The sequence below is a fragment of the Salvelinus fontinalis genome, chromosome 9 (assembly GCF_029448725.1).
Source record: "Salvelinus fontinalis isolate EN_2023a chromosome 9, ASM2944872v1, whole genome shotgun sequence".
Lineage (NCBI taxonomy): Eukaryota > Metazoa > Chordata > Actinopteri > Salmoniformes > Salmonidae > Salvelinus > Salvelinus fontinalis.
The window spans coordinates 39,792,368-39,815,515 of record NC_074673.1 but is presented as its reverse complement, the minus strand read 5'-3'; the positions used below and the strand labels follow the sequence as shown (position 1 = coordinate 39,815,515).

The 23,148-nt window shown below is 43.0% G+C and overlaps 1 protein-coding gene across 1 annotated transcript; it reads right to left on the bottom strand.

Annotated features, from left to right (window-relative positions):
- Positions 1–24: 24 nt before the first annotated feature.
- On the bottom strand, positions 25–10,325 carry wfdc1 (WAP four-disulfide core domain 1). The gene is made up of 7 exons (XM_055934338.1): positions 9,754–10,325; positions 2,600–2,798; positions 2,337–2,420; positions 2,102–2,242; positions 1,968–2,018; positions 1,802–1,867; positions 25–1,280 (listed from the first exon to the last, which is right to left on the bottom strand). Exons 1-6 carry the CDS (start codon positions 9,862–9,864, stop codon positions 1,803–1,805), a joined length of 651 nt encoding a protein of 216 aa, XP_055790313.1. The 5' UTR covers positions 9,865–10,325; the 3' UTR covers positions 25–1,280; position 1,802.
- Positions 10,326–23,148: the final 12,823 nt, after the last annotated feature.

Here is a 23,148-nt window from a genome sequence, read left to right as displayed (position 1 = left end):
TGTACAATAATGTAAATAGCAGACCATGCCTCAAACAAAGTTTATTTAGAATACACAAAGCAACATTACAGCACCAGTTTGACAACATTTGGATATCACTGTTTCACTCAGAGTTACATCTTGTTCATACCTCTAGCTTATTAGTTGTGGAATTCAGTCTTTGTGTGTAGACCAGCTTAATGTCCTGTTAAAAGAGGCAGCCTTGGAACTGAGCACCATTTCATATAATACTCAAATACAGACATGGATATTTGACGTGGACTCCTAACCACTCACTTTTTTATTATACTAAAGCACATTTTTGTGAAAATACTGGATGGAATAGGATCAATTTGATTCACTTTCGATAGTTTGAACTGTTCGATGTTCTGATAATGATTAGATCATTGGTGTAAGGCCTAGCTTGCTCTCCCACTATGATAGACAGTCAGGCTTTGTTCAAGCTGTCAGTAGAGTGGAGGGCAGTTGTGAAGTTATTACATGAATGTATGGAGTCTGTCTGTGGTTCTGGTTGACCCCAGCTGTTTTTGGGTCTGTTTCTGGTTTTCAGTCTGATAACCATAAATCCGGTGTGTTTATGGGACCTTCTTCAGGCGAGCAGGATGGGTGAGGGGGCCAACAGTTGCACATGGTTCTTATTTCCTATTGACCAGCCCTCGATGGGCCTCAGGTTAGGATTCAATTGCTGGGTTTTCACAGGCAGCCCAATTTTGATATTTTTTCCACTACTTTTGAGCAATCACATTTCTTTTCACAGGTCTTTTTCAGAGCTGATCTGATTGGTGAAAATACTTATTAGTGGGAGAAACATTGGTCTGCGTGTGTGTCTAGTTGTGGAGTGTTTTGCAGTGGATCTACTTAGATATTATGTATAGAATAATGGCATGTTTTATTTTTATTTCCCAGTTTGAGATGGAAAGAAAAGTGCTTTGATGTTCACTGTTATATCTTTCTCTGCTTCAACCATAACGCCATTATTCTTTACCCATAACTAAATCACAACACGTTTCCGTGTGTGTAAATCTCTCAAAGAAGGGTATTATGTGTTAACCCTGCATGGACCATTATTACAACAAAATTGAGTATACAAGTTATAGAAGAGGTAGGAAATGTAGGCTTGTTTTCATCCTTTTCCCAGGCCAGACATGAGAAATGTAACGCACCGTGAGGTTACCAGGTCAGGTTTGGTTGTGTTCTGTTGACCTGGTTGTGTTCTGTTGATGAGAGGTTCGGTATCTGGGCTCTGATAGCTGAGGTTCTGGGGAGAGGTATCCGATGCTCTAAGGAAAGACATTGATCTGTTGAGTATGAGCATTTACTATCTGTCAGAAATTGTTATTATAGATTGTTAGATTGTCCTTTGATAGCTCTGGCATAGGCAAAACATTTTGATGAGGGGAAAATCGATACTGTTATATAGAGCAATATTATTTTGGACAATATATATTTTTAGCTGGTGCTAAATTGACTGTACCTGTGCCAAAATGCTTGTATTTTTCATCTTATAGCTTCTTCTCCATCTTTTAAAATGGTGAGCCAACATGTTTTCAGCTATTTCATTTCCATGATTGTTCAAAACAAATGTACTTATGCTCTCTCTATTCTCTCTGCAGCAGACATATAGAGAGCAGTATCTTTGGAACATCAAATCGTAATACATATTGTATTGGCACCTAAATATCGTGATAATATCATATAGTGAGGTCCCTGGTAATTCTTAGCCCTAGCAAATAATATAGGGGCTATTTACTTTTTTTTTTTTTGCCATCTAGATCTAGTTTTCTATCCCAGAAAGACCTACCTCATCCCAGATGTTTGTGGTGGTGTTTCTCATAGGCCACAGCATTATTAGAGCTGCTTCCAGTTCCTATGGTGGAGAAATAACAGGTGTATGAAAGAGGCCCCAGTAGTTGATCCAAATGCAGTATAATGATTGAGTATACAGGACAGGTGATCATCACACCTACCCAAGTAATCCTTATAGTCCTTGTAGGACCTTTGCCTCATGGGACGTCCATCTGGAAGAGAAAGAGCACCTCCAGTTAGTTTATGGCAGTTTTTAGAATTCCATCGAGTGAGTGTTGACTGAATCTGACCTTACCAGAGTTACCACGCGACTTGATGCACTGTCCCCTGTTGGGGATGCCAAAGGCGGGGTTTCCTTGGTTGATGATGTGGCACTCGTAGCCCGTGGGACAGTGAAGGGGCTCGTCACCATCCTCTGTGGTGCTGCATGCCTCCGCTAGAGGGAAGGGGACGCACAGGTCAGAGGTCAACTAAACACACATACTGATGATGTAGAGTTCAGGTGGGTTTAATGGTTCCAGGCTACTCACCCTGCAGTACCTCCTCTGGACCGTCTAGAAGCCAGCCATTCCCTCCCAGCCAGCGAGGCTTGGGTTGAACCAGCCAGTCCAGCACTGATCAACACAAACACACATCATTGGAAAGTTTGTTCCTAATTATATCATCAGGACTTTACTGCATATCCTTGTGCCAATGGTTAGAACCATGCCCATGCTATATATGACCATGTGTGTTGTCGAATGTGTCGATAAGTATGGTTTTGTGTACTGTATACTAGATCTATGGTGCTTACCTGGTGGTGGCTGCACTGACTCCAGACAGGCATAGATGCAGCCGTTGTAACAGCAGCGTTTGTGGCGCTCACATTCTGAGTCAGAGCGGCAGCCGGGCACCTCGCAGGCCCGCTCCGGTAGCATCTGAGGTGGGGGTGGGCAGCGGTCGTTCTTCTGGTGCTGGGTGGACTGGGACTGCTGGTTCGGATACTCATAGTCCTGAGAGGAGATGAGATAAGATAATTACTTTATTGTTTGCACAGAAATTTGCAATCTATTATCCTGAGACTGAAATATAAAGAGACCTGGATCATTTCCAACATAATAGCTACAGTAGGCCTACAAAGATAAATAATGGTAAGTGTGCTTGTCCTATCCTTTTGACCAGCAGGTGGCAGTAACTCCTTTATGTAACATACTTGTTGCAACATTTTCCATCAGCTTCTTCTATTTCTTATGTTTTCAGTGTTATGTAGCTTTCATGTCTGTCAGTACTCTAAACATGTGGGGGGATGAAGAATTGAAGAATAAGTCAATATGGAGGGAAATAGGGCTGTGAACATGAGCCAGAGATCTCCACATGTGATACACTGTCAAGGAGGTCCTGCTTGCCTCAAACCCACACACATTCTCCACCTTCTGAACAGTGGTGGTCTGTGATTGTGCCTCAAACCCACACACATTCTCCACCTTCTGAACAGTGGTGGTCTGTGATTGTGCCTCAAACCCACACACATTCTCCACCTTCTGAACAGTGGTGGTCTGTGATTGTGCCTCAAACCCACACACATTCTCCACCTTCTGAACAGTGGTGGTCTGTGATTGTGCCTCAAACCCACACACATTCTCCACCTCTCCTGAACAGTGGTGGTCTGTGATTGTGCCTCAAACCCACACACATTCTCCACCTCTCCTGAACAGTGGTGGTCTGTGATTGTGCCTCAAACCCACACACATTCTCCACCTCTCCTGAACAGTGGTGGTCTGTGATTGTGCCTCAAACCCACACACATTCTCCACCTTCTGAACAGTGGTGGTCTGTGATTGTGCCTCAAACCCACACACATTCTCCACCTCTCCTGAACAGTGGTGGTCTGTGATTGTGCCTCAAACCCACACACATTCTCCCCCTCTCCTGAACAGTGGTGGTCTGTGATTGCTCGTAAAGAGCTTGTGAAACACTTACATAATCAGATCTGTAATACAGCCATGACTGTGCTTACTGCTTTGCTTGCTTCAATAAGCTACAACTATTTCCATGATCCCATGTGGTGAACTTCGCCCATTAGAGGCTGCACTTCCTGTAAGCTCTGGAGGAGGTCATAGGTCAAACACAGGTTTATTTAGGTTTGTGGTCACTGTATGTGATGTGCATTTAACCACACCACTTTCCTCATATTTTCTAGTGTTATTGTACAGAGGAGCTGCTCTGGCCCAGCAGCAAATCCAGTGAGGTCAGGTTTCCAGTTGAGGTATTGTACAGTGTCAACCAGACTCAATCTGGGAGGCTCACTCTGCCAATACAAATTCCTCTCCTCTATCATCCTTCATCAATCAGTAGTTCATCAGAATGCAAATATTCCGCATTGTCTGGCCAAGAGAGAACCAAAGCCCATCTATAGCATGGAGCTCCATAGCAGATACTGTAAATTCAGGTGTACATCCTGCTGCTCACGAAGTGGATGCCCTCTCACTAATTAGTTTATGTGCTTGCAGACTGCACAAAATTGTTAAAACTGCACTGTTTATATGGCAGACTAAGCAACTGCTCTTCCAAATCAACCGTAAAAATGAAAGCAAATGTTTGGTGTGGGTGTTTGTGACACACAGAATGCATATTTGTAATAAACACACAAATCGTTTGCTTCATCAGCTGCCAGCCTGGTGGGTGGGGTGCCAGGTCTCACCACGGCTCAGTGACTGAATCAACTTGTGGCGTTGGCGTGGCAACACACAGAGCCACTACTTTCTGGCCCTCCCTGTCAGTGTGACCACAGTGCGTCCTCAGGCTGTGCCTTGGTTAGGGTATTGATCTTGATTTGACGCCAAATGACTACGTCTTAGGACCACTTCCAGATTGTTTATGTATTTTACAGTGATTCACCTTCCTCAAAGTTAATCTTTTGAGCTCTTGACTTCATCAGGGTTCTCTTCATACTGAGAATCTGTGCTTTTAGCAGCCATGGTCTATGTTGGCCAAATTGGAACAAGCATCTCTCAGATCTTCTGACTGTCTGTCTCCTGAGGGCTTCTAGGCCTAGTCATATTAACCTAACCTATAGTATCTCAAAACCAGTGGAAAGGTGAAAGAGAAGCTAATCAAATGTCATAATGCTGTTCAGTCTACAATATTATTCTAATCCTATAAACACATGATTATGGGATGCAAAGTAGGCCATTCACTTTCATCCTCATGTCATCCTATATCTTTACAAATGCAACTCCAGGTTTAAAGTACAAGAGTGAGACTGATTATCTCTGTGAATGGATAATGTCAGTTACAGGGACCATGGTTCATTATATGCTCAGTTCCCATCGTTTCCCCTCAGATCTCAGTACCGGAGGAAGTAGTATCTGGATCCTGTCTATCAGTCTGCCTGTCTGAGTGCCAAGCTGCCCTACCCTGTGATGCACTGTGCCGTGCTGCATGTGTCTGTTTGATGTTCAGTCCCACATTGTTTATTTATTGTTTATTGGTATCTTCCTGCTGGGCCACAGAGATGCCGGCAGCCCTGTTATACCGGTGTTTACTGGGAGCATTGTCTTCCAGGACAGGGATTTCAAAGCTGAGCGCTGCAGCTGTGGTCTAAAGCAATCAGAAACCAAATTTTGCTCCAGACTGCGATGTAAACTGTGATCAGGCCATTGAGGTCTGTATTGTATCTAGTTCTTAGATCTGACACTTCCTGATTCCGAGAACTCCAGGAAGCACACCATGCAGCCTCTCCAGTGACTATGTGTAATGTGATACTGTCATACAGCTCAAATGGATTGCACTGATTATTTCATGCTAATCATACTTATGGCCATGCTATTTGGATCGGTATCTCCTCCTTTCTCATGTAATACAACTACATGTATTATCCAGCCTCCTTTTCATGTAATACAACTACATGTATTATCCAGCCTCCTTTTCATGTAATACAACTACATGCATTATCCAGCCTCCTTTTCATGTAATACAACTACATATATTATCCAGCCTCCTTTTCATGTAATACAACTACATGCATTATCCAGCCTCCTTTTCATGTAATACAACTACATATATTATCCAGCCTCCTTTTCATGTAATACAACTACATGTATTATCCAGCCTCCTTTTCATGTAATACAACTACATGCATTATCCAGCCTCCTTTTCATGCAGAGTTCTCCTGTGCTGTGAAAGGTCTCTAGACCAGCCTTGCTCTAGACTTTGTGTGGCCCCTGGGCACTTAGTTCATTTCCTGCACCGACTCTGACTGACAGCTGGCAGGGTCTGACCTTAGTCTATAAAGAGATGGAGTGTAGCCAGACAAATGCTGGGGAGGGGGTGAAATTATGTTTTAGTCAGATATTATATCTGTTTGGGCTTCTTGCGGTCAATTTGCAGTCTACAAATTCATTGTAGCTTTGTTCCGGCCCCCTGACCATCCACTCATGAAAAAATTGTCCTGCGGCTGAATTGGCCATGCTCACATCATCTGACTGAGATTAACGTTCAGAATGCCTATCAAAGTCCACATCACCTGACCACCTCTGCCAGTGGCTAAGTGTATTAACTCTGACCTACCCAGCAGTATACTCAAACCAAGTATAAAACATACCTTACCTCCTGTGGATTTCTTCCAGAATATTTTTTCCAATATATTACTGTATGGCAAGGCCATATGTTTTGTATTTGTTACAAATATTTTACATTTTTGGCCTACTCATAGACAGAGTGGTATTTACTGGCTACAATAGAGGGATTATCTGCTATATTGAGTCCAGCCATCTTGGAATAGCCTATACTGTAAATGAACTTGGCCACCATGCTGGAATGTGCAAAGTTAGGATGCCTTTTCCAATTTGGTTCGTTCTGACGTTTTAGCACACAGACAGCCCAATTCCATGGGATTCATTCCCTTATAGCTCCCATGGATAAAGAGCTGTAGCTGTGAGATGGTAAACAGAGGTGTGAGAATCACCTGGGGAGGACATAAAATGCTGAGAGAGGCCAAGGCAGACGGCCCAGATCAGAAACAGAACAGGAAGGCCAAGGATTTGCTTAGCATCTGCAGGCCCAATCTAATTTCAGAGCCTGGCAAAAGCCTGTCCCCATCGAGGGAAATTAATGGAACTGTACAGATTTAGTGCAGTTCAGAACTTCATGAACATGCCCAGACACATGTCAGAAGCAGACTATATCCCCCTGGATGGGACACAATAACAGGAGTGTTACTCCAAAATTTGCATCAACATTCTCTGGGTGCTGTCTAAGCAGTGGCAGCTGTGGTTATTGAAATGCTCTCCCCACGCTAGCAGAATGTTTGCATGTTTCTGGCTGTGCTGGCTGGTTGAGCTGGCTGGCTGCTAATTCTACTTTGCTGGTCTGGAGGGAGAAAGAGAGTTGCACCCTGTGCCCCTCTGCCTCCTGCACCTCTCCCATCTCTCCCCTCCCTCTGTCTGCTGCTCTCATACAGGAGACCCTCTGTGACAATGGCCATGCTCTATTTCTCTGTGGTCAGTCTTGTGCATGACTGTCTGTCACTCCTCCACTCCTCACACAGCCTTCATGAAACCATAGTGCTGCTTTTGCTAAGACTGAGCACACTGGAAGGGTTTACATGAATAAGATGCCAGGGCTTTTAGAAGCTGTATGATGATTGAATGACAAGGGCAATGAAATTGACAATAGCTTATAAATGGCCTCACAACAAAGTGTCCATGCAGTCAATACTGAGTTCCTGCCTCAGCCATTAAACACCACTCTGTGGGCACTCTAATGGAGATGGGTCACTGGGGGCTGCCTGGCAATGGCATGAAATCATTTAATTAAACAGTCCAATTCATTTGAGTCATCTCACTCAAGAACTTTGGCACTTATGAACTTTGCCGTTTAAGCTGCAATTACAGTGGAGCAAAGTGCCAGAAGGATTTGACCCAGTGCCCCAGTTCTGGACTAATCTGAGCCAACACTACACAACGACTACTGATCTGAGGTGACCCAGTGCCCCAGATCTGGACTAATCTGAGCCAACACTACACTACGACTACTGACCTGAGGTGACCCAGTGCCCCAGTTCTGGACTAATCTGAGCCAACACTACACTACGACTACTGACCTGAGGTGACCCAGTGCCCCAGTTCTGGACTAATCTGAGCCAACACTACACTACGACTACTGACCTGAGGTGACCCAGTGCCCCAGTTCTGGACTAATCTGAGCCAACACTACACTACGACTACTGACCTGAGGTGACCCAGTGCCCCAGTTCTGGACTAATCTGAGCCAACACTACACTACGACTACTGATCTGAGGGGACAAGATAAGATTGCAGCACTGAGGAGGGTGCACATCTTGTCGGTTCCTGTTCGAATTTGTTTGCTCAGAATGTCCGGGCAATAATTTCCTTCGACCGACAAGCACTTCTGGATCCCTTATCATCGGGCAGAAGGTATCAAAGGATGAGGTCTGATACAAACAGGCTCAGAGACAGTTTCTATCAACAAGCCATCAGACTGCTGAACACTTGAACTGGACTGACCACCTGCTCTGATTCTCCTTACTATAGCACACACGCACGCACGCACGCACGCACACACACACACACACACACACACACACACACACACACACACACACACACACACACACACATTGCTGCAGCAACAGTGTAGGTACTCATTTCAGCTCTAACTATCCCCCACCTTTTGGTTAAGCCCTCTCTTCCTGATCCGCCGGGCGCCTCCTGACCCACAGGACACACACAGAGACATACATACATTTATGCTACACACACATCACAACTGCTGCTACCAGACACTTATTACACTGCTCAGTTTATATACTGACCCCCCACCCTCCCCAAAACACGTGTAAATATTGGACTGTATATTGTGCCTTCCTCTATTATAATATTATATTCTACTGAGCCATTTACTTTATCTTCATATTTTAATATTTTATTATTTCTTATTGTTGATGCATTGTCAAGAAGGAACCATTTCGTTGGACGTTGTATACCATGCCTATCCCGTACATACGGTACAACTAATACAACTTGAAACCTGAAACCGACTGCCATCCACTGTACGGTAAGACAACTCAAATATTTAAACTAGTCGGAAAAGCTCACCTAACATCCTGCAACCATTACTGGCTTATTCAGACAAAGAAAGAAAGGCAAGGGAAGGCAACAGGTGTTGCACATGCTGGTGCCATGGAGTTGTGAATGGAGAGTGATGGAAGTGAAAGAGGTGGAAGGCTTGGAGGGAGAAGGAGAATAAAGCATTAGGTCACGGCCACCTCAGCATGCTCCAATTAAAGTGGCTTTGAAGCAGCGTCCTTGAAGAATGTCAGTTTGGCCATCCGTCGTGAGGGAGGGAGAGAGAGAAAGAAAGCGGGAGGGAGAGAGAGAGAGAGGGGAGCACCATAGTACACCGGCCCTCGTTAACTATGATCAATCAAACCTGCACTGAGCTGAGTTAACGAGCTAAGGCCCACTGAGTTCCTGCCCCAATAACCCTAACATCCTTTACACCAGGTTCACACAAACACATACACTCGTACCAAACACACACGCATCCTGCTCTGTACCGTCTATTTTGTAGTCTTGTGAGAGTTTTTTTTATAGAATTCAAGCACATTACTCAGTACGTTTATCTTCAGACATACACACCTCTACTGACCTCTTCAACAGAGACATAGTCACATCACTGTTAACACCCACCTCTCACCTCAGCGCCAACACTGTTTTCAGTGTGAAACCTTCAAAATACATCCCTCTGCCACCCTGCTAAAACAGAGTATGTATTGTATTTACACCAGCCTTTCCCTCTCTCTTCACACACACACACACACACACACACACACACACACACACACACACACACGCACACGCACACGCACACGCACACGCACACACACACACACACATTGCTGCAGCAACAGTGTAGGTACTCATATCAGCTCTAACTAACCCCCACCTTTTGGTTAAGCCCTCGCTTCCTGATCCGCCGGGCGCCTCCTGACCCACAGGACAGCACCAGCATGCAGAGCACCAGCACCAGTGGTGTCCGGACATGACAGCCAGGCATGGTCTAACGCTGAACTCTTCCTGTACTCCTCACACTGTTTCGTCTCTTCTTCTGCCACTCCTTGTATTCTGTATTGTATCCTTCTTCCTTGGAGTTTAGAAAAGGTGGCCTGTTTTTCTTTGTATGTCTTATGTTTTATCCTTCCCTCCAACGCTGTGTTGTTCCGTCCAGTGCTTGGTATTCCTTGTTGGGCCGGTGTTGAGGCAGGGGCTCCTGTTAAACAAGCTCTGCTACAGGACAAGTCTTTATAGCCGTCTGAGCAGGGAAAACTGCAAGGGAAAATCAGGAAGAGGAACGGAAAGGAGGAGAAAGAATGAATAGAGCTACTGTGGAGAGAAAAGGAAAGAGGGAGATAGTTTGGGGAGTCAAGGAGAGGAAGTGAAGGGCAGCTGTCTGAGCATCAGTTATTCTGAGGAGAGGGTTAAATCGGTCTGCTCGCACGACAAGCACGTCTGCCTATGACTTAGCGAGGGAGGGAGGGAGGGAGCGGGAGGAGGGAGCCCTAAGGAGGGAGGGGAGAGAACAGAAGACCGAAAGATGTGTAGAATGAGATATTGTTGCCCCATGTGTCTGTAACTAGAGAGAGATGGAGAGAGAGACATCCATCCTTGAGTTTGGGTATACAGTATTTGTCTTTGGGAATGTACTGTATGTGTTAAAGAGAGTAGGAAAAACATTGAGGGCTAATTCTGACAGCATATAGTACATTTCCAGTATGGACTGTATGTTAGAGTTAATGTGTATGTATGCCTGTATTCAGTTATGATTGTTGTATGCATACATTTTACACAATGAGTTTAATTTGTGGAAATAGGAAATGCATGCTATACAGTCGTAGCCAAAAGTTTTGAGAATGACACAAATATTAATTTTCACAAAGTCTGCTGCCTCAGTTTGTATGATGGCAATTTGCTTATACTCCAGAATGTTATGAAGAGTGATCAGATGAATTGCAATGAATTGCAAAGTCCCTCTTTGCCATGCAAATGAACTGAATCCCCAAAAAACATTTCCACTGCATTTCAGCCCTGCCACAAAAGGACCAGCTGACATCATGTCAGTGATTCTCTCGTTAACACAGGTGTGAGTGACGACGAGGACACGGCTGGAGATCACTGTCATGCTGATTGAGTTCGAATAACAGACTGGAAGCTTCAAAAGGAGGGTGGTGCTTGGAATCATTGTTCTTCCTCTGTCGACCATGTTTACCTGCAAGGAAACACGTGCCGTCATCATTGCTTTTCACAAAAAGGGCTTCACAGGCAAGGATTTTGCTGCCAGTAAGATTGCACCTAAATCAACCATTTATCGGATCATCAAGAACTTCAAGGAGAGCGGTTCAATTGTTGTGAAGAAGGCTTCAGGGCGCCCAAGAAAGTCCAGCAAGCGCCAGGACCGTCTCCTAAAGTTGATTCAGCTGCGGGATCAGGGCACCACCAGTACAGAGCTTGCTTAGGAATGGCAGCAGGCAGGTGTGAGTGCATCTGCACGCACAGTGAGGCGAAGACTTTTGGAGGATGGCCTGGTGTCAAGAAGGGCAGCAAAGAAGCCACTTCTCTCCAGGAAAAACATCAGGGACAGACTGATATTCTGCAAAAGGTACTGCTGAAGACTGGGATAAAGTAATTCTGTCTGATGAATCCCCTTTCAGATTGTTTGGGGCATCCAGAAAAAAGCTTGTCCGGAGAAGACAAGGTGAGCGCTACCATCAGTCCTGTGTCATGCCAACAGTAAAGCATCCTGAGACCATTCATGTGTGGGGTTGCTTCTCAGCTAAGGCAGTGGGCTCACTCACAATTTTGCCTAAGAACCATGAATAAGGAATGGTACCAACACATCCTCCGAGAGCAACTTCTCCCAACCATCCAGGAACAGTTTGGTGATGAACAATGCCTTTTCCAGCATGATGGAGCACCTTGCCATAAGGCAAAAGTGATAACTAAGTGGCTCGGGGAACAAAACATTGATATTTTGGGTCCATGGCCAGGAAACTCCCAAAACCTTCATCCCATTGAGAACTTGTTGTCAGTCCTCAAGAGGCGGGTGGACAAACAAAAACCCACAAATTCTGACAAACTCCAAGCATTGATTATGCAAGAATGGGCTGCCATCAGTCAGGATGTTGCCCAGAAGTTAATTGACAGCATGCCAGGGCGGATTGCAGAGGTCTTGAAAAAGAAGGGTCAACACTGCAAAAATTGAAACATCAACTTCATGTAATTGTCAATAAAAGCCTTTGACACTTATGAAATGCTTGTAATTACACTTCAGTATTCCATAGTAACATCTGACAAAAATATCTAAAGACACTAAAGCAGCACACTTTGTGGAAATTAATATTTGTGTCATTCTCAAAACTTTTGGCCACGACTGTAGTGTAAGAATGTCCCTGGGAGTGCATTGACTATGCATTCCTGAGAAGGTTATATATTGAAAGGATGATGTAGGCGGTCAACCAGAAAGAATAAAAGCATGTGGCATGTTCCAGGGAAGGAGCATGGGAAAAACATCCAGGGAAAAACATTTTCCCTCTCAAACCTGGACATATCCCCTCACCCTTCTCACTCCCTAACTCCTCCTAACCCCTGTCATTCCCGTATCCTGCATTGAAAGGGGGAAAGAATGCTAAGCCTGCACAAATCTCCGTCATTATTAGTTTTACAGGAGCAAGGCCCCTGTCACAATGGGGCCCAAGCTATAGTAACACAAAAGAGAGAATGAAGAGAGAGAGAATAGCAAGAGAGAGACATGCCTGTCTGTCGCCAGCGGGGCCTGGATGGGGTATGGGGTCGGGAAAGTAGCTTTACTATAAAGACCCCTGATGATGTAGCTATGGGATGTTCCCTGCCAGAAATGGTACTGCATCAATAGCGCAGGTGATACAGTAGCTACAGTAATAACAGCAGAAACCAAAAATTATGGAGCTAGGAACTAAAACTATGATAACACCTCAGAGAACCATAATGCAACAATATGTGGAGCTCAGATCATTCATTACAGGATGGTTGGGTCATGTTGATTGTAGCTTTAAGCTGATTATAACCACGTAACACAGCAGTGGTAAACTTCTGAGAGGTGTTTATTGGCATGGTGATTATAGCCGGACTAGAGACAGCTAAGTGTAGACATGTGGCTGTGTTCCATGCAGATGACAGTCACTCTCATTTCTGCACTGTTGGGTTAGAGGGTCACTTCCCCTGTCACGGTCACCTGTCACCCCAGACTGCCCAACCTCCCCCACATCCCCCCTGCATTCGTCACTTGCCCATCCCTGCACTAGCCTAAACCCAAGTACACTCCACTCTGTCTACCACCCAACCACCAGCGCAACACTTTGTCCCCTTCTATAGCAAGGGCACAGAGAAACTTGACTCGGATAACCTTGACACGGAACCTGGGCGCCCCTTTCACATGCAACAGGACCTGACTATGTTGAGTGTCTCTGTGTTCGTTAAATTCATTCTTATTCGGTCTTGTTACACAGTCTGTATGTATATGGGTGGCATTTTGAAGTTACAGTGTGACCATATTGGTTTTTCCAGGCAGTGTAGAGAGGTATCGCAAACAGATATTCTGTGATGCATGCTGATTAAGCAAGGCAACACACACACACACACACACACACACACACACACACACACACACACACACACACACACACACACACACACACACACACACACACACACACACACACACACACACACACACACACACACACACACACACACACACACACACACACAGAAACACACACACACAGAAACACACACACACACACACACACACAGAAAGGCATACATTCCTTTGATCTGAGGCAGTGTTCTCTGGAGATTGGGATGTTTCTGTTAGAGCAGAGAGGGCTTTCTGCGCACATCACATGCTTCAGATCTCAGTGTGTGCTGTTGCTCTAATGCAGTCCAGATGGACCACTGTCACGTCTACTCCCGCTCCCCCGCTCCGGCGCTTGACGTCTCCGGTCTACTAACCACCGGTCCTGGCAACCATCATTACGCACACCTGCGCCCCATCATGAGGTACACCTGGACATTATCACTCCCTGATTACTTCCCCTTTATCTAGCGCTCCGTTGTATTACCCATTAGGTAGTATTGTTTCCTGTTTTCATGTTTAGACGCTGCTCCTGTTTTTGAATTCACTCCATGTTCGTTCCTATTAAATTCACCAACTGCACCTGCTTCCCTACTCCCTGTGTCTCCGTTACAACCACGGTGGATAGCCATGTCACAGGGCATTAGGGACCTGAGTATGGTGATGAGACGAATCAAATCAAAATGTATTGGTCACATACACATGGTTAGCAGATGTTATTGTGAGTGTAGCGAAATGCTTGTGCTTCTAGTTCCGACAGTGCAGCAATATCTAACGTAATCTAACAATTCCACAACAACTACCTAATACGTACAAATCTAAGTAAAGGAATGGAATAAGAATATATACTGTACATGTAAATGTATGGATGAGCAATGACAGAGCGGCATAGGCAAGATGCAATAGATGGTATAAATACATTATATACATATTGTCACGCCCTGGCCTTAGTATTCTTTGTTTTCTTTATGTTTTTTAGTTAGGTCAGGGTGTGACATGGGGAATGTATGTGTTTTGTAGTGGCAAGGGGTGTTGTATGTGTATGGGGCAGAGTAGAGTAATGTTGTCTAGTTATGTCTATGGCTGCCTAGATTGGTTCTCAATCAGAGACAGCTGTCATTCATTGTCTCTGATTGGGAGCCATATTTAAGGCAGCCATAGGCAGTAGGCTTTTGTGGGGTGTTGTCTATGTTGTACGTTTGTAGCTTGTGGTTGCACTTACGTATTTAGCTTCACTATCGTTTGTTGTTTTGTTTTCGTTTTTGTAATAGTGTTCGTTGCATGTTTTTTTCCTTCTCTAAAATAAAAGAGATGTATTTTGCACACGCTGCGCCTTGGTCCACTCTCTCTCACGAAGACGATCGTGACACATATGAGATGAGTAATGCAAGATATATAAACATTATTAAAGCGACATTATTGAAGTGACTAGTGAACCTCCTCTAAATTGTGCATCTGTAAAAGTTTGTGAGGGTTTTAGGTGACAAGCCAAATTTCTTCAGCCTCCTGAGGTTGAAGAGGCGCTGTTGCGCCTTTTTCACCACACTGTCTGTGTGGATGGACCATTTCAGTTTGTCCGTGATGTGTACACCGATTCATTTAAAACTTTCCACCTTCTCCACTGCTGTCCCATCGATGTGGATAGAGGGGTGCTCCCTCTGTTGTTTCCTGAAGCCCGCGATCATATCCTTTGTTTTGTTGACGTTGAGTGAGAGGTTATTTTGCTGACACCACACTCCAAGTGCTCTCACCTCCTCCCTGTAGGCCATCTCATCGTTGTTGGAAATCAAGCCTACTATTGTTTTGTCGTCTGCAAATTTGATGATTGAGTTGGAGGCGTGCATGGCCACGCAGTCATGGGTGAACAGGGAATACAGGAGGGGGCTGAGCATCCACCCTTGTGTGTCCCCAGTGTTGAGGATCAGCGAAGTGGAGATGTTGTTTCCTACCTTCATCACCTGGGGACAGCCCGTCAGGAAGTCCAGGACCCAATTGCACAGGGCAGTGGTGGGAAACCCAGGGCCTCTAGCTTAATGATGAGCTTGGAGGGTACTATGGTGTTGAATGCTGAGCTATAGTCAATGAATAGCATTCTTACATAGGTATTCCTCTTGTCCAGATGGGATAGGGCAGTGTGCAGTGTTATGGCGATTGCATCATCTGTGGACCTATTGGGGTGGTAAGCAAGTTGAAGTGGGTCTAGGTTGACAGGTAAGGTGGAGGTGATATGACAGACAGGGGAGGAAGGCAGTAGTCTAATTTATAGTTCCCCAAATGGGAGACCCATTCAGGGTGGTCCCCACTGGGTCAGAGATCAGCAGTGATGGGCAGGTAAACCAATCTGCTCCTATTGCAGCCCCTGACATTAACTGTTGGGCAAGTTTAAATACCAGAAGGACAGTAAAATCTCCCTCAGTTTTTTATGTGACCACGTTTCCCAAAAACTCTGTTAAATATCTACTGTGAATTAAGATTCAAAGATGTCTGCAGAAATATAGGGGTATCAGCTATGATATGACGCCTTGAGTTTGAACAAATCTCTTTTGGTTATTGAACTACAGTAAGTGAAGCGGATCAACCCCCCAGTAAAAGAATGACATGATCTGTACTATACCAAAGGTTATCCATTATATTGGAAACATTGTGAACACTCAAACAATGGAAATACATGTCCTCAAAGATGGAAGGCAGATGGGAGGAGGCAAGATCAGATGGGACCATTCTAGCCAATGAGAGGGCAGATTTGTGTGTGACAGCCACAACTCCACTATAAACAATAGTTATTTTCAAAGTTACCAAAATGCCACGTGCATCCACTGATATCAGTGCATTCGTAACAACCTAACCATGAGAAAACGTACATTTGATCAAATAGAGCTCGCCAGGTTGTAGTCCTTAAAAACGGAAATGATTTACCTCTGGTTCATTCAGCCATTCCTATTGACAAAATGAATAGGGAAAGAATAGGGTGTTGGAATAAACGCTGATATGGTTAACACAGACTTATGAGATCTTATACATTTTGTTCTATGAGACAGTATCAGTCAGTTAACATGACCTTTATGAATGTTTGATTGTTGTGTTTTTTTATTATATAAATGCTTCAAATTTTACAAAAAGTGAAGATTATCTCAGAACAAAACGTATAAGATCTCCTAAGCTTGTGTTTACCACAGACCTTATTTTCAGCATTTATCCATTTCCCAATAGACTTTGTTCAACGAACCATGGCGGAGTTAGTGCCTACAAAAAGATGCCATCACTATTGCGCTCTATAAGCGTCACGTAGAAAATTAGCAATTAATTTTTTTCTGGACCAAATTCGACACTCTTTCATTGACCTCCACAAAAAAATTCCTCACTTCATGGTCTTATTTTCGTGGACAGATTTTGGGCGGAGTAACTCTCACTTCGCCTCTTCCTCTCTGACTATACATAAATGCATGATTATTAATGTCCTTCTCTTCATGATGATGTATCCTAAATAGGTACACAAAGGTAGAATATTTTAATATCCTCCTTTGCATGTTTGGATATTATTCTACACATTTTATTATTCTAATGAGCTCTGCCCCCTAAAAAGATGAAATCTGTACAATTCATAGATGTCTATGTTTCACAAGTTTGGACATCACAGTACAGTACAGTAGAGCATAATACATTACTGTACTCTACTCATGTGTGCTCTACTGTACTATACTAAACTCTATTCAAGTCTACTGCACTGAACTATACTCTATTTTTCTTTACTTTACTATACTGTACTCTACTGTACGGCACTCTATTGTGCTCTACTGTACTGTACTGGACTGTGTTGTTCTCTACTGCGACTGTGGTTTGTGACCACTATGATTTCCCATTGTGGCCAATTCAATTGCAATCATTCTGTTACTGATTTTTCTGTCACTCAGTTACCGATTTGGTTACAGAGTGACACGTTTTAATCACTTAATAATTCAAAAACTAAATTGTTATCAGTAAAAACACGACAACTAATAGGTAGGTCTACCTTTACTTGTTACTTCTGTGAAGTTTCATAAAAATATCTTAAATATATGGGGGGGTTTGGTAACAGAATGACAAGATACTAGGCAATATTTTTTCAAATTACTAGAAAAAATAATTTCTGCAAAACTACACTGAAAAAAAATATAAACGCAACATGCTACAATTTCAAAGATTCTACTGAGTTACAATTCATAAGGAAATCAGTCAATTGAAATAAATTCATTAGGCCCTAATCTAAGGATTTCGTGACTGAGAAAAAAATATGCATCTGTTGGTCACAGATACCTTAACCAATCAGTATCTATGACCACCATTTGCATCATGCAGCGCGTCACATCTCCTTTCCATAGAGTTGATTTGGCTGTTGATTGTGGCCTGTGGTATGTTGTCCCATTCCTCTTCAATGGCTGTGCGAAGATGCTGGATATGAGCGGGAACTAGAACACACGGTCGTACATGTCAATCCAGAGCATCCCAAACATGCTCAATGGGTGACATGTCTGGTGAGTATGCAGGCCATGGAAGAACTGGGACATTTTCAGCTTCTGGAAAGGAATTGTGTACAGATCCTTGTGACATAGGGCCGTGCATTATCATGCTGAAACATGAGGTGATGGAGGCGGATGAATGGCATGACAATGGGCCTCATGATCTCGTCACAGTATGTCTGTGCATTAAAATTGCCATCGATAAAATGTTTGTTGTCCGTAGCTTATGCCATCCCATCTCATAACCCCACTGCCACCATGGGGGACACCATGGGTCACTGTTCACAACGTTAACATCAACAAACTGCTCGCCCACACGACGCCATACATGCTGTCTGCCATCTGCCTCTTACAGTTGAAACAGGGATTCATCCGTGAAGAGTACACTTCTCCAGTGTGCCAGTGGCCATCGAAGGTGAACATTCCAGAGCATCGTAACTGAAATCGGTTACGAGTCAAGACCCTGGTGAGGACGACGAGCATGCAGATGAGATTCCCTGAAACGGTTTCTGACAGTTTATGCAGAAATTCTTTGGTTATGCAAACCCACAGTTTCATCAGCTGACCGGGTGGCCGGTCTCAGACGATCCCTCAGATCAAGAAGCCAGGTGTTGGAGGTCTTTACTCCAACATTATTGTTTCTAATACCTTTTAAGACTTTTTCTAGTAAATCCTTTTTAAGTCCCCTTTTCCATCTGTGTGACCAGAAATCAAAACATTTGCTTATTCCAAAGTTTCAAGTTGTAAATTGGTTGAAAAACTTATCTATGCCTTAATTTCCCAAAACTATCAACTCTTAGCTTTCATATTACACAAAATTTGATAGCGTCACTTTCTTTCTGTTATCTCCGAAACAGAAACTTTTCAGGAAATTGAAAAAACAACCATTAATGAAGATACTTCAGAAACTTCAGAAGCTATTTTGAATAGATGTTCTTGGTCCTAGTCATGAAATGTTAAGGAAGTTACTGCTTTCAATAAATAAAATAAATACATGTTTACTAAATTGATTTACAGTTATGCCTCTTAAATCAGGAGCAATGAAAGTCGTGCTTTCTTCTGATTTAGTTGTTGACATTTAGAAGTTCTCCAGGCATTAATTCCATTCTGGAAGTGTATTTAATATGCATGTCAGTGCTGAGATGTAAATCTCTAAGCAGACTAAGCAGAACAGATTTACAAGCTCTTTTGAGTGTGTATTTGTGAGAAAGGTCACATTATTTGTGCTTGTGTTTTTGAGAGAGAGATTGTAAGTCTGTATGGTGTAATAATGTGTGTGTTATATGTAATTGTATTATCTATTATATAGGAACCAAGAGGCCCGGCACTATTCTTTTTGCTTTACAACGCTCACAGTAGATAAATCTATGGTAAATGTTCCGTAGTTGGTAATGAAAACAAAAATGTGTGCACAAATCTCTATCTCCCCTTTCTCCCTTCTCCCTACAAATGCCTTGATTGCAGTATGCATGGTGAGAGTGCTCTATTATGTGCTTATGCCATGGTTATTATGTGTGTGTGTGTGTGAGTGTGTGTGGGGTGGATACATACATGTGACTGCATGCATGTGTGTGAGTGTGTGGGAGGAGGTGGGGGGAGGGCTTGGAAAAACCAAAACACTGATGAGGCTGAGCAATACATCTGTTTGAGGCTAGCCAGCCTGGCTTCAGAGGATTTCGTATTATTCTGTATGTAAATCTGAGACACTCCATTTAGTATGATATGTTACGTTTCGTATGGTATGTATTCATTTGTGGATGTCTGTCAACCGTTTCGTATGATATGTTACGAATTACAATTTGTATTATATGTTACGAATTTGCAAAATGTACAATGTGTTACAAGTTTGCAAAATGTGCAATATGTTACAAATTCGCTAAACATATGATATGTTATGAATTTTGGCTAGGTGGCTAATGTTAGTTAGGCTAGGGGTTAGGGTTAGGGGTTAAGGTTGGGTTAAGTTTAGGAGTTAGGTTAAAGGGTTAAGGATAGGGTTAGCTAAAAGGGTTAGGGGAATGGTTAGCTAACATGCTAAGTAGCTGCAAAGTAGCTAAAAAGTAGTAAGTAGTTGAAAAGTTGCAAATTAGCTAAAATTCTAAAGTTGTCCGTGAAGAGATTCAAACTCGCAACCTTTGGGTTGCTATAAGTTTGTGTTATACACCAACCCATCCACCCCAACCAACCACCCACCCTACTTTGTTTACCATCTGTCTTATGTAACCATACCAAATGTAACATATCATACTAATTTGAGTGTCCAGAATTTATGTTTACTATGTTACGTCTAGTCTATAAGACCAGGCTGGGCTGGCACTGGCTGAGAAGGACGGTGCAGATCAGTGAGATAGGAGGGGATGGGGACAGGTGGAGACAGACAAGGGCAGTGTCTGAATATACATATTGCATCCTAAATAGAAGGCAGTTTGAGTATGAAAAAAATAAAGTTTTATAGAATGTGAAATTTCAAAAATCGGATGTCATACTCATTTCAGCTTTTCATCCAGTAGAATTTGCTGTATATTATTGAGGAAGAGAATCCTATTTTCACACCAACGTGTGATCGAAAACAGCTGATGATAAGAATGAATGAATGAATGGCAGGGAACAAGCGCGATTGTGCATTCGATGACGCCTTCTCAGTTGATAATTGTTGCTTACTGCATACGTTTGTACTAAACAGTACTTTCTAATAGTGTGTATTACAATTAGTACACAGCAAGCATTTTAAAGGTTCAATGCAGCTGCTTTTATCTCAATATCAAATCAGTTCTGAGTGACAATTAAGTACCTTTGAATGTTTTTCAATTAAAATTGTAAAAAAAAAGAAATAGCTTCAAGAATTTTGCTAGGACTGTCTTGGAGTGGTGAGGGGAAAACAAACTGTTATCAGCAGAGAGGTTTGGAACTTTTTCTTAGTGGTCTATTACCTCATTTAGCACCTGGTGATGTCACCAGGCAGGCCTAAACTCCATCCCACCACAACAGACTGTACTTTCAGGCGGCTTTTTCAAACAGCTCTTACACAAAAAGGGCATTATCATCAATTTCACAATTTCACAGTATTATTCCAACCTCATAATCTGGAAATATATATAAAACACAGGAAAATAATATTTTTGACTGCACTCAGCATTTAAGTAAGTAGGAGGCAAGACAGATTTCGGACACTGCCAAGGTGTGGTGCTCAGAGGCTTAACATCTGTTGGGCTCCTGTCTCACTGCAATCACAGGAGACACTTTTAATACGCACCACTGCATCCTGTATCAAAAGGTTGGCTGGTTCTCATTAAAGTCCTGTAGATCACTTCATTACTCCTGTTTTGTTTACAAAGCTCTACTACACAAGCTTCCAACTTACCTAACTTCATTGATAAAGTATAAAAAAGTAAAATAAGGAATCCTGTTCACTCGAGGTTCCTCGGGTCTCCACCGAACTAAGCAAATCTGTTTTTAGTTTTAATGTACCTCATTGCTGGAACAACTAGAAAATACAGTGGCTTGCGAAAGTATTCACCCCCTTGGCATTTTTCCTATTTTGTTGCCTTACAACCTGGAATTAAAATAGATTTTTGGGGGATTTGTATCATTTGATTTACACAACATGCCTACTACTTTGAAGATGCAAAATGTTTTTTTATTGTGAAACAAACAAGAAATAAAACAAAAAAAACAGAAAACTTGTGTGTGCATAACTATTCACCCCCCAACGTCAATACTTTGTAGAGTCAACTTTTGCAGCAATTACAGCTACAAGTCTCTTGGGGTATGTCTCTATAAGCTTGGCACATGTAGACACTGGGATTTTTGCCCATTGTTCAAGGCAAAACTGCTTCAGCTCCTTCAGGTTGGATGGGTTCCGCTGGTGTACTAAGTCATACCACAGATTCTCAATTGGATTGAGGTCTGTGCTTTGACTAAGCCATTCCAAGACATTTAAATGTTCCCCTTAAACCACTCAAGTGTTGCTTTAGCAGTATGCTTAGGGTCATTGTCCTGCTGGAAGGTGAACCTCCGTCCCAGTCTCAAATCTCTGGAAGACTGAAATAGGTTTCCCTCAAAAATGTCCCTGTATTTAGCACCATCCATCATTCCTTCAATTATGACCAGTTTCCCAGTCCCTGCCAATGAAAAACATCCCCACAGCATGATGCTGGCACCACCATGGTTCACTGTGGGGATGATGTTCTCGGGGGGATGAGAGGTTTTGGGTTTGTGCCAGACATACATTTTCCTTGATGGCCTAAAAGCTCAATTTTAGTCTTATCTGACCAGAGTACCTTCTTCCATATGTTTGGGGAGTCTCCCACATGCCTTTTGGCGAACACCAAACGTGTTTGCTTATTTTTTTCTTTAATTAAGCAATGGCTTTTTTCTGGCCACTCTTCCATACAGCCCAGCTCTGTGGTGTACAGCTTAAAGTGGTCCTATGGACAGATACTCCAATCTCCGCTGTGGAGCTTTACAGCTCCTTCAGGGTTATATTTGGTCTCTTTGTTGCCTCTTTGATTAATGCCCTCCTTGCCTGGGTTTTGGTGGGCGGCCATCTCTTGGCAGGTTTGTTGTGGTGCCATATCTTTCCATTTTTTAATAATGGATTTAATGGTGCTCTGTAGGATGTTCAAAGTTTCTGATATTTTTTTATAACCCAACCCTGATCTGTACTTCTCCACAACTTTGTCCCTGACTTGTTTGGAAAGCTCCTTGGTCTTCATGGTGCCGCTTGCTTGGTGGTGCCCCTTGCTTAGTGGTGTTGCAGACTCTGGGACTCTATCAGAACAGGTGTATATATACTGAGACCATGTGGCACTTAGACCATGTGGCACCTGCACACAGGTGGGCTTTATTTAACTAATTATGTGACTTCTGGAGGTAATTGATTGCACCAGATCTTATTTAGGGGCTTCATCGCAAAGGGGGTGAATACTTTTCCGTTTTTTTTTTGTTTGTTTTTTGTTTTGTTCTTTTTTTTCATATCACTTCACAAATTTGAACTATTTTGTGTATGTCCATTACATGAAATCCAAATAAAAATATATTTAAATTACAGGTTGTAATGCAACAAAATAAGAAAAACGCCTAGGGGGATGAATACTTTTGCAAGGCACTGTACATTACAATTGGATGTTCTGGTGCCACTCCCTTCATACTGAGGAATGTAACTGCTTTTCTTTAA